The sequence below is a fragment of the Salvelinus sp. IW2-2015 genome, linkage group LG1 (assembly GCF_002910315.2).
Source record: "Salvelinus sp. IW2-2015 linkage group LG1, ASM291031v2, whole genome shotgun sequence".
Lineage (NCBI taxonomy): Eukaryota > Metazoa > Chordata > Actinopteri > Salmoniformes > Salmonidae > Salvelinus > Salvelinus sp. IW2-2015.
Window position 1 is genome coordinate 35,841,679 of NC_036838.1, and position 11,815 is coordinate 35,853,493.

The 11,815-nt window shown below is 51.9% G+C and overlaps 2 protein-coding genes across 2 annotated transcripts in view; one reads left to right on the plus strand and one right to left on the minus strand.

The window, feature by feature from the left end:
• Positions 1-3,765: 3,765 nt before the first annotated feature.
• On the plus strand, positions 3,766-7,944 carry LOC111966513 (PAK4-inhibitor inka1-like). Its single transcript, XM_023991223.2, has 3 exons — positions 3,766-3,930; positions 4,049-4,086; positions 6,842-7,944. Exons 2-3 carry the CDS (start codon positions 4,084-4,086, stop codon positions 7,814-7,816), a joined length of 978 nt encoding a protein of 325 aa, XP_023846991.1. The 5' UTR covers positions 3,766-3,930; positions 4,049-4,083; the 3' UTR covers positions 7,817-7,944.
• Positions 7,945-10,167: 2,223 nt separating this feature from the next.
• The window catches only part of LOC139027526 (uncharacterized), a 71,278-nt gene continuing 69,630 nt past the window's right edge, over positions 10,168-11,815 (minus strand). The window contains exons 8-11 of the mRNA XM_070442864.1: positions 11,255-11,586; positions 11,023-11,209; positions 10,614-10,737; positions 10,168-10,429 (exon numbers count right to left, since the gene is read on the minus strand). Coding sequence (XP_070298965.1) covers positions 10,168-10,429; positions 10,614-10,737; positions 11,023-11,209; positions 11,255-11,586 — 905 coding nt within the window. The remainder of the gene's footprint in view (positions 10,430-10,613; positions 10,738-11,022; positions 11,210-11,254; positions 11,587-11,815) is intronic.

Genomic DNA, 11,815 nt, shown 5'->3' on the forward strand with positions numbered 1-11,815 from the left:
CGGAAGAACCGGACCATGGGTTGTTGCCGGAGGCTCCGGACCGTGGATCGTCGCCGGAGGAACCGGACCGTAGATCGTCGCCGGGTACTCCAGATCGTGGATYTTCGCCAGAGGAACTGGACCGTGGATCTTCGCCAGAGGAACTGGACCGCGGTACGTCGCCGGAGGCACCAGACCGTGGACCGTCGCCGGGGACTCCGGACCGTAGATCGTCGTCGGGGACTCCGGACCGTGGATCGTCACCGGAGGAACCAGACCGTGGTTTGTCGCTGGGGACTCTGGACCGTAGATCGTCGCCGGGGACTCCGGACCGTAGATCGTCGCCGGAGGCTCCGGACTGGGAACCCTCGCAGGTGGCTCTGGACCGCAGACCGTCGCTGGAGGCTCTGGACCGCAGACCGTCGCTGGAGGCTCCGGACTGTGGACTGTCTCAGGAGGTTCCGGACTGTGGACCGTCTCAGGAGGTTCCGGACTGTGGACCGTCGTAGGTGGTTCCGGACTGTGGACCGTCGTTGGAGGTTCCGGACTGTGGACTGTCGTTGGATGTACCGGACTGTGAAATGTCGCCGGAAGCTCTGGACTGGGAACTGTCGCCGGAAGCTCTGGACTGGGAACTGTCGCCGGAAGCTCTGGACTGGGGAACTGTCGCCGGAAGCTCGGTGCGTGTGGGCCGGCACTGCTCGGGTACCGGGCTGGTGACACGCACCTCAGGACGAGCGTGAGGAGCAGGCACAGGACGTACTGGACTGTGGAGGCGCACTGGAGGCCTGATGCGTGGGACCGGTACAGGTGGCCACCGGGCTGATGAACATGCACCTCAGGGCGAGTGCGGGGTGGAGGCACAGGAGTACTGGACTGTGGAGGCGCACTGGAGGCCTAATGCTGGGACCGGTACAGGTGGCACCGGGCTGATGACACGCACCTCAGGGCGAGTGCGGGGAGGAGGCACAGGACGTACTGGACTGTGGGAGCGCACTGGAGGCCTGCTGCGTTGGGACCCGGTACAGGTGGTACCGGGCTGATGACACGCACCTCAGGGCGAGTGCGGGGAGGAGTCACAGAACGTACTGGACTGTGGAGGCGCACTGTAGGCCTAATGCGTGGGACCGGTACAGGTGGCACCGGGCTGATGACACGCAACTCAGGGCGAGTGCGGGGAGGAGGCACAGGAAGTACTGGAGCGAAACTATGATGTGGGTGATCGGGAGYTGTTGGCTGTTGTCAAGGCTCTGAAGGCGTGGAGGCATTGGCTTGAGGGAGCTAAACACCCTTTCCTCATTTGGAGTGACCACCGCAATCTGGAGTACATCCGGGCGGCGAGGAGACTGAACCCTCGTCAGGCAAGCTGGGCCATGTTTTTCACCTGTTTTGTTTTCACCCTTTCCTACAGACCAGGTTCCCAGAATGCTAAGGCAGACGCACTGTCCTGGATGTATGACACAGAGGAGCGGTCCACGGATCCCACTCCCATACTTCCGGCTTCTTGCCTGGTGGCACCGGTGGTATGGGAGGTGGACGCGGACATCAAGCGGGCGTTACGTACAGAGCCCACTCCCAACCAGTGTCCAGTTGGGCGTCTGTACGTTCCATCTGATGTCCGCGATCGTTTGATCTGTTGGGCTCACATGTCACCCTCCTCTGGTCATCCTGGCATCGGTCGGACAGTGCGCTGTCTTAGTGGGAAGTACTGGTGGCCCACTTTAGCTAAGGACGTGAGGGTTTATGTTTCCTCCTGCTCGGTGTGCGCCCAGTGCAAGGCACCTAGACACCTGCCCAGAGGGAAATTACAACCCCTACCCGTTCCACAACGGCCGTGGTCACACCTATCGGTGGATTTCGTGACGGATCTTCCTCCGTCACAGGGAAACACCACGATCCTGGTTGTTTTGGAACGGTTTTCTACGTCCTGCCGTCTCCTTCCTTTGCCCGGTCTCCCTATGGCTCTACAGACTGCGGAGGCCCTGTTCACCCACGTCTTCCGGCACTACGGGGTGCCTGAGGATATAGTTTCTGATCGGGGTCCCCAGTTCACGTCTAGGGTCTGAAGGGCGTTTATGGAACCCCTGGGGGTCTCGGTCAGCCTCACCTCAGGTTTTCACCTGGTTTTCACCTTTCACCTGGCAGGTGGAGAGAGTTAACCAGGATGTGGGTAGGTTTCTGCGGTCCTATTGCCAGGACCGGCCGGGGGAGTGGGCGGCTTTCATCCCCTGGGCAGAGAGGGCACAAAACTCCCTCTGCCACTCCTCCACTAACCTATCTCCTTTTCAATGTGTGCTAGGTTATCAGCCGGTCCTGGCACCGTTCCATCAGAGCCAGATTGAAGCACCTGCGGTGGACGAATGGTTTCGGCACTCGGAAGAAACATGGGATGCTGCCCATGTGCGCCTGCAGCGGGCCATCAGGCGGCAGAGGGCGAGCGCAGACCGCCACCGCAGTGAGGCGATCGGGTCTGGCTCTCGACCCGAAATCTACCCCTTCGCCTGCCCTGCCGGAAGCTGGGTCCGYGGTTTGTGGGGCCATTTAAAGTCCTGAGGAGACTGAACGAGGTTTGTTATAGGTTACAGTTCCCTCCTGATATACCGTATTAACCCCTCGTTCCATGTGTCTCTCCTCAGGCCGGTGGTGGCTGGTCCGCTCCAGCAGTCTGAGGTGCGGGAGGTTCCTCCACCCCTCTGGACATCGAGGGGGCCCCGGCGTATACTGTGCGAGCCATTATGGACTCAAGGCGYCGGGTGAGGGGCCTTCGGTACCTCGTGGAATGGGAGGGTACGGTCCGGAGGAGAGATGCTGGGTGCCGGTGGAGGACATCCTGGACCCTTCCTTACTGCAGGAATTTCACCGTCTCCATCCGGATCGTCCTGCGCCTCGTCCTCCGGGTCGTCCTCGAGGCCCGGTGTCGGCGCGCTGCTGGAGCCGCGCGTCAAGGGGGGGGTACTGTCACGACTTCCGCCAAAGTTGGTGCCTCTCCTTGTTCGGGCGGCGTTCGGCGGTCGACGTCACCGGCTTTCTTGCCTCCACCGATCTACATTTCTTTTTCCATTTGTTTTGTCTGTATTGTACACACCTGGTTCCCATTACGTTTTTATTATTTCCCTATTTAACCCTCTGGAGCCATCATGGTTTTGTGTGTGTTTATTGTTGTCAGTTGTCTCGTTTATGTGATTCTGGATTTTTCGTTGTTGTTTGAAGATTATTTTTGAGTAAAGTTACTATTATTACTCATCTCTGTGTCCTGCGCCTGACTCCGCCTTACCCACATCACCTAGACTCTGACAACTACAAAGGACAAATTTTATTTACAATATAAGATAAATAACAATATATTCTATTTCTTTTACTCTCACCCCAAACACTTATGTAAAAAAAAAATCCTAATAAATCCTAACTTTTTAGGGGGTGGGGTGGGGGGTTCAGAGGATAATTATAGTAGCCTATGCCCTAGGGATAAAAWAAAAAAAAACGGTCATGTTAAGTACAAAAAAAAAGAACACAAATATTTGCACACATCTGTCATGTATTTAATATTGTGTATTATTAAATACATAGCTCTATGAAAGGCTAAATTTTTATGACCAAGTTGACCTATTTTAATATGCAATATATGCCACCGATGACTATCTGAATCTATTTCTATTCAGTCCAGCGCATGATACAGCATGTCCAGATGTGCATAGTAAAGAGGTGATGATTTGTTAATTCACTTGCTCAGACCTCAAACTCGGATTGGCTGCTTCAGAGATGCAACGCTCTAACTGGCTGGAGAGCGCATGCTGGAAAAGAAACGAATCAGACAAAGTCACTACACTTCACAGTGCGCCTTCAGTCCCGAGGATTCATACCAAGAGCTGTGCGCAAAATTGACTTACTTATGGGAACATATCAACCCTTTATGGATTCATGTCAAACTGGATGCAACGTGCCATATCAAATGTGAGTATTAACAGACTAGTTCAAGTGGATTATAGGCTACAATTATGATGGATTTCGCTCTTACTGTATTTTAGACAAAAACTTTCAGGAATTGATCTCCTCCTATTTTCTCTTTTAGGAGTTAATTGTGACGGTCACTCTGAAATAAATAAAATGGTAAGTATTTTTCTATTCTGTAACCTAAGCATACATTAGATTGCCAAGCAATACAGTACAGTAGTGGGAAATGGCACTGAAATTGGTTTATACACAGTCTGCTCAAATTGTAATTGTGCGTAAAATGGCAATGAATTAGATCAACTATAGGCCTACGATATTTAAAATTAAATAGGTCAATTGTATTTCAAGATACTAAATGAAATGTCAGTCCCTGAAATGATGGGGTTTTATACCAGCATATAGGGACAACATCTGCAAGGGAACAATGCTCTGTGCAAAGACGGCGTTATCACGCATAATGTCTGACTAGATACCCAAATGCATCTGCAGAGGGATGCTATGCCATGAGTCGGGTAAACAAACACATGGCAGTTAGTTAATGTACTCTATATCTATGAGCCAGATGGGTGTCTAAAGTGTTAGATATACTTTTCATTTTCACTGTATGAAAAGGGCATCATAATTTCCTGTAATTGTAAAGAGTATTTTCCTTTGTGGAGGGCTACAGTATCTCTTGAAACTATAGATGTGATTTTACCACTTTGTCCATTTTGGCAACAAAAAAACAATCCCTGCAGGAAGGTTATTATAGCTAAATTATAATGTTTTATATAAGTCAGACTTTTATAGGCAATTTGTGTCTGTTGTGTCTGAGTGTACCACACAACCTSTGTTGTGGCTGCATTCTCAAGTYCCCACTGTATCTAACTTTGTTGTGATGAAAGCAAACAGAGGCAGAAGGTCTTAGCACAGGGCMAAATGCTTCAGTGGACAATAGAGGAGTTTGGGCTCTTACCCACTGCATGACAGGGCATAGGGTCACACACACTGACAGAACAGGAAAGAGAGGACTATGGCGTGAACAGAACTGTTCATTCACTGGATGTGACCTCTATGGTCAGACATAAATCTGTGTCTCAGAGGGCTCCATGTTTCTCCTCCTCTGGTCTGCTAAACATTTCTCACCTCACTGTCAGATCAGTCCCCCATAAAGGTATGGAAGGTAAAGGTACAGTGGCCAAGTTCGAATACCCATACTATTGTACTACATACTTAAACTGCATACTATTTAGTCATTGTCACATACTATTTAGGACATACTGTTTAGTCAAAAGTATGCAGTATTCCATGGCTGCAACGCAGTAGCAGCTCCTGATTGGCTGAGTAGGTGTGGCGGGGCCGAATGCGGGTGGTATTTAGTTTAAAAGCTCTGACTAAACAAATTTTTTTTTTGAATACTATTTGAATGCGTTGTGCGTGATTGCGTTGTTTCCCGCTATTCGTTCAATTCGGTAGTGAATCCCCATATCTMATTGATCTGCTGTTGTCAAACCTGAAATTGACATCCGGACATTTAAAGTATAATACATTTTCAAAATTTTTGGAAACTTAATATTGTCATGCTATTTGGTACTGTCGAAAGGTATTATCCCTGTCATGAAAGGACTTAACGGATCCTCTCAATGTTTTATTTTTAACTAAGTTAACATTTCTGTCAGTACTACATGATTTACTCTTCTATCCAACTTTTTTAAGTATCAGTTTGTGTATGTTTTGTAGGCCACCTTTTTCAATCAGAGGTAATGTCGTACGTGGTTCGCGCACCGTTATGCTCAGTCAACCCTGTTTGATTTTGAGTGTGGACGCTGCTCACTGGTTGGTTTGGACCAATCGGAGTTGGTCCCTGTGAATCAAAGGGAGAGGAAATGAGAGTATATGCTCTTTAGTGTGTCACAGCTGACTTCCATATGCAGGCATCCCTCACCCTTAAAGAGACACACACAGTTATACCTACATCCTGTGCCTGTGCCAGAGAAGCCTCAATCCCCATGCAAATCACCCTTTGAGCAAGGATCATCAACTAGATTCAGCCACAATTTTTTCTTGAGCAGATGGTCAGGAGGCCTGAACATAATTACAAATAATTTGTATACTGCAAATTGACCGCAAGAAGCCCAAACATTTATAATATTTGACTAAAACATAATTATTTCAAACCATGCTAACAGTTGTATATGATCACATATATCTCTCTATTATGCGTGGGAATACTTTGGAACAGATTTCCAAAATGTAAATCACTTGGAGCTGATTTGCTGGTGTTTTTACAGTCTTTTATGTCCAACAATAAAATTAAACTTTTTGTTGTGGTTGCTAAAACAACTTGGGTGGATCCATATGAAAACTGGTCAAGTGTGGTGTGATAGTTATGTATCTGAGAAGGGTGCAGGACAGTTGGAGCAGGGCAGGTAGAGCAGGACAGGTAGAGCAGGACAGGTAGAGCAGGACAGGTAGAGCATGGGTGTTGTTTACCGCTCAGATGGATGTTTGAGGGGAGTATTTATGTCCGTTTGGCAGTGTGAGTTCAAGTTTACAAAAGAGGCGTAGCTCTTCCAGACAGTCGAAACTTATCAGCAGTCACCCACTCTTCAAGTCTGAGCCTGCCCTACAGAGCTGGTCTCCACTATAGTCACCAACAAATGCAGTGTGCTTATTAGAAAGAGTTCAGCTCAGACTTTGTTAAGAATGTTCGAACATCAAACATCTATCAAACATCTGCAGCAGGCTGGACTTTATTTAGACATACAACATGCATTGTGTGATTTTGTATTCACAGGCTTAATAGAAAATCTTTGCTACCACAAAATAATAGCACTCAACCACTGACTGTRTTTTCTTTATCTAAACATAGTAATGTGTCAAAGTGTGTGTGTACCAGCCTATGTCTGACTGCGTCCCTTGTCCCTCCCAGCTGTGTCTGCGTGACTCTGGAGATTGCCTGCGGGACCAGATGCACTACATGATGAGGTCCCTGCAGGACCTGAAGCACCTGAGAAGGACCTGCCCTGCTGCTGCCCCTGCTGCCCCTGCCATCACCCCTGCCCCCACCCTGGTCCACCGCTCTGCAGTGGCACGAGCCTGCTATCAGAGGGCACTGCAGCGGGAGCGCCGTACCCGCCTGCGCATCTCTGACGCCAGTACGGCCAGCACCTACGATTCAGCCTGCTGTCTGGCCAGTCCTCTGGAGGAGGAGGATGCAGGCAGCCGGCTGGGTCTGGGCCTTGGTCTGGGTCTGACCTCCCCCAGCAGTGAGAAGAGTCTGGAGTTTGACTCTGGCTACTCTGAGGCCTCCTGGCAGGACGAGGCCGTGGTGCTCAGGAGGACCAGGAACGTACGGGTGTCCTCCTCCGCCTGCCTCCGAACCAACCAGGCTCCCAGTGGCCTGGTCCGGCCCAAATCCACATCAGACGCCTGCCTGGAGAGGTGGACCTCATTCGAGGCCAGCGACCCAGAGGACTGGACCACGTCACTGCTGACACGGGGACGGAACAGACAACCTCTGGTACTGGGRGACAACAGCTTTGCTGATCTCATAAAAAACTGGATGGACCTACCGGACTGCCCTGAACCAGCAGAACTGAAGCCCATCTCTGGCTTCTTGGTCAACATGAGGCGGAAAATAGCTGGGATGTCAAAGAGTGTAGAGGGGAGGGTGAGGATGAGATCCTCAGACTCTTCTTCACATGTGAGTCGGACAGCCATGGCCCCCAAACGACTCTCCTGCCCCCTAGGGGAGCAGGCCCCTGYCCCGCGCCGGTCCCCCTTCTTCCACCAGTCCCACTCTGGCCTGCATGAACTAGACACAGACTTCTATCAGTTCACTGCCCTCATGAAGACTGGCAGCAGACAGCCTATTATCTGTAATGACATCATCAGCTACATCTGACACCAGGTCAGCCACTAACAGACACTCATTCTAGGCAATGGACAATCCCCAAAGTCACTATTTTTATATGATAAATGTTATCACTATGTTCTGACTATATACTGCCAAAAATAAAACAAATGATTTGAGATTGGAAATATTTGTTGTGTCAATGACAAATTAAACTATAAGATACAGGCTTTACAGTTGCTGAATACCAGTCAGAAGGAGGTATCAGACTGAATGGAGAGCTAGTCAAAGTGAGGCCAGAGTATTTAGCCTGCTGTAGTCACCAGAGATGAATGAATGTCAGTCAGAGTGACAGGCGCTTCACTACTCACTGCACACACATGATCAAAGACATATTTTACTACCTGCTGTGGGAAAAGGAACACAAAGTAGGGTTTAATTACGTTGTTAATTAGAATCATATTGAAACTCTAGGCAAATAGCGTAGAGAGTGGTGGGTATCATGCAAGCTTGAGAAGATAACCCATTTGGACCATTTAGTCACCGACCACTGTTTATTTAAAACCGTTTTTCTCGTTCAAGTTATGTAACAATTTAATGATAAAATTAAAGTCCAAAGTTATCACAAAGATATCTTTACAAAAGTTGGAATGCATTATATTTTCCCAGGCCTCTTTCATCTCATTTAATCCCCCAGTGCCTTCAGAAAGTATTCACACCMCTTGACTTTTTCCACATTTTGTTGTGTTATAACCTTTTTTGTGAGATTTTGTGTCACTGGCCTAAACAATACCCCATAATGTCAAAGTGGAATTGTGTTTTTAAATTATTATTTTTTAATTAAAAATGAAAAGCTGAAATGTCTTGAGTCAATAAGTATTCAACCCCTTTGTTATGGCAAACCTAAATAAGTTCAGGAGTAAAAATGTGCTTAACAAGTCACATAATAAGTTACATGGACTCACTCTGTGTGCAATAATAGTGTTTAACATGATTTTTTAAAACGTCTACCTCTTCTCTATACTCAACACATACAGTTTTCTGTAAGGTCACTCAGTCGAGCAGTACTGTACATTTTAAACACAAATTCAACCACAAAGACCAGGGAGGTTTTCAAATGCCTTGTAAAGAAGGGCACCTATTGGTAGATGGGTAAATATMAAAAAGCAGACATTGAATATCCCTTTGAGCATGGTGAAGTTATTAATTAACCTTTGGATGGTGTATCAATACACCCAGTCACTGTACAGGCATCCTTCCTAACTCAGTTGCTWGAGAGAATGGAAAGCACTCTGGATTTTCACCATGAGGCCAATGGAGACTTTAAAACAGTTAGAGTTTAATGGCTGTGATAGGAGAAAACTGAGGATGGGTCAACAACATTGTAGTTACTCCAAAATACTAACCTAAATAACACAGTGAAAAGAAGGAAGCCTGTACAGAGTAACAATATTCCAAAACATGCATCCTGTTTGCAATAAGGCACTAAGGTAAACTGCAAAAAATGTGGCAAAGAAATGAACTTTTTATCTTGAATAGAAAGCATTATGTTTGGGACAAATCCAACACATCACTACCACTCTTCATATTTTCAATCATGGGAGTGGCTGCATCATGCTATGGGTATGCTTGTCATCGGCAAAGGACTAGGGAGTTTTTTTGTTGTTGATAAAAGAAACAGAATAGAGCTAAGCACATGCAACATCCTAGAGGAAAAGCTGGTTTAGTCTGCTTTCCAACGGACACAGGGAGACAAATTCACTTTTCAGCAGGACAATAACCTAAAACACAAGGCCAAACCTACACTGGAGTTGCTTACCAAGACAACATTGAATGTTCCTGAGTGGCATAGTTAAAGTTGTGACTTAAATCGGCTTGAAAATCTATGGCAAGACTTGGAAAATGGCTGTCTAGCAATGATCAAAAACCAACTTGATAGAGTTACATTTTTTTTTTAAAGAATAATGTGCAAATATTGTACAGTCCAGGTGCAAAGCTCTTAGAGATCTACAGAGAAAGACTCTGAGGTGAAAAGGTGATTCTAACACTTTTCTCCAGGTCGCAGTTTAAATGTGAACTTGTTCTCAACTGGCCTACCTGGTTAAATAAAGGTGAAATGTAAAAAAAAAAATTGAATACTTATCTTTCATACTCTTTTTGTGTAGATTGCTGACAAAATATGACAATTAAATCCATTTTTAATCCCACATTGTAACACAACAAAATGTGGAAAAAGTCAAGGGGTGTGAATACTTTCTGAAGGGACTGTATCTAACTCAGTAGGTTAAAACACATTGTTCTCACAAGTCCCTGTTTCACTCCTCTATATTACCCTACAAGGACTGAATATATTAGAAATTCTGAATATATCCCAGAGAGAATAAAGAGGGTGACCATGTTATTTACAGACCATGGAAAGAGAAAGGCTGTATCAACACAAACATCTCTAGCTGGGCTGGGGCTGGGGCTGGGGCTGGGGTCAGGGGCTGGGGCTGGGGCTGGGGCTGGGGCAGGGGCTGGGGCTGGGGCTGGGGCTGGGGCTGGGGCTGGGGCAGGGGGCTGGGGCTGGGGCTGGGGCTGGGGCTGGGGCCTGGGGCTGGGGAGGGGCTGGGGCTGGGGCTGGGGCTGGGGCTGGGAGGGGCTGGGCTGGGGCTGGGGCTGGGGCTGGGGGAGGGGCTGGGGCTGGGGCTGGGGCTGGGGCTGGGGAGGGGCTGGGGCTGGGGCTGGGGAGGGCTGGGGCTGGGGCTGGGGCTGGGGCTGGGGCTGGGGCTGGGGCTGGGGCTGGGGCTGGGGCTGGGGGGCAGGGGCTGGGGCTGGGGCTGGGGCTGGGGCAGGGGCTGGGCGGGGCAGGGGCTGGGGCAGGGGCTGGGGCTGGGGCAGGGGCAGGGGCTGGGGCAGGGGCTGGGGCTGGGCAGGGGCAGGGCTGGGGTGGGGCTGGGGCTGGGGCTGGGGCTGGGGCTGGGGCTGGGGGGCTGGGGCTGGGGGCTGGGGCTAGGGGCTGGGGCTGGGGCTGGGGCTGGGGCTGGGGGCTGGGGGGCTGGGGCAGGGGCTTGGGGCTGGGGCTGGGGCTGGTGGGGCTTGGGGCTGGGCTGGGGCAGGGGCTGGGGCTGGGGTGGGGCTGGGGCAGGGCTGGGGCTGGGGCAGGGGCTGGGGCAGGGGCTGGGGCTGGGGCAGGGGCAGGGGCTGGGGCAGGGGCTGGGGCTGGGGCAGGGGGGGTGGGTGGGGCTGGGGCTGGGGCTGGGGCTGGGGCCTGGGGCTGGGGCTGGGGCTGGGCTGGGGCTGGGGCTGGGGCTGGGGCTGGGGCTGGGGCAGGGGCTGGGGCTGGGCAGGGGCTGGGCAGGGGCTGGGCTGGGGGCAGGGGCAGGGGCTGGGGCAGGGGCTGGGGCTGGGGAGGGGCGGGGGCTGGGGATGGGGCTGGGGCTGGGGCTGGGGCAGGGGCTGGGGCTGGGGCTGGGGCAGGGGGGCTGGGGCTGGGGCTGGGGCTGGGGCTGGGGCTGGGGCTGGGGCTGGGGCTGGGGGCTGGGGCAAGGGGCTGGGGCTGGCGGGCAGGGGCTGGGGCAGGGCTGGGGCTGGGGCAGGGGCAGGGGCTGGGGTGGGGGGCCTGGGGCTGGGGCTGGGGCTGGGGCTGGGGGGCTGGGGCTGGGGCAGGGGCTGGGGCTGGGGCTGGGGGGGCTGGGGCTGGGGGCTGGGGCTGGGGCTGGGGGGCAGGGGCTGGGGCTGGGGCGGGCAGGCTGGGCAGGGGCTGGGGCAGGGGCTGGGGCTGGGGCTGTGGGGCAGGGGCAGGGGCTGGGGCTGGGGCAGGGGCAGGGGCTGGGCTGGGGCTGGGGCTGGGGCTGGGGCAGGGGCAGGGGCTGGGGCTGGGGCTGGGGCAGGGGCAGGGGCTGGGCTGGGGCTGGGGCTAGGGGCAGGGCTGGGGCTGGGGCTGGGGCAGGGGCGGGGCTGGGGCTGGGGCTGGGGCAGGGGCTGGGGCTGGGGCCGGGCGGGGCTGGGGCTGGGGCTGGGGCTGGGGCTTGGGGGCTGGGGCGGGGCAGGGCTGGGGCAGGGCTGGGG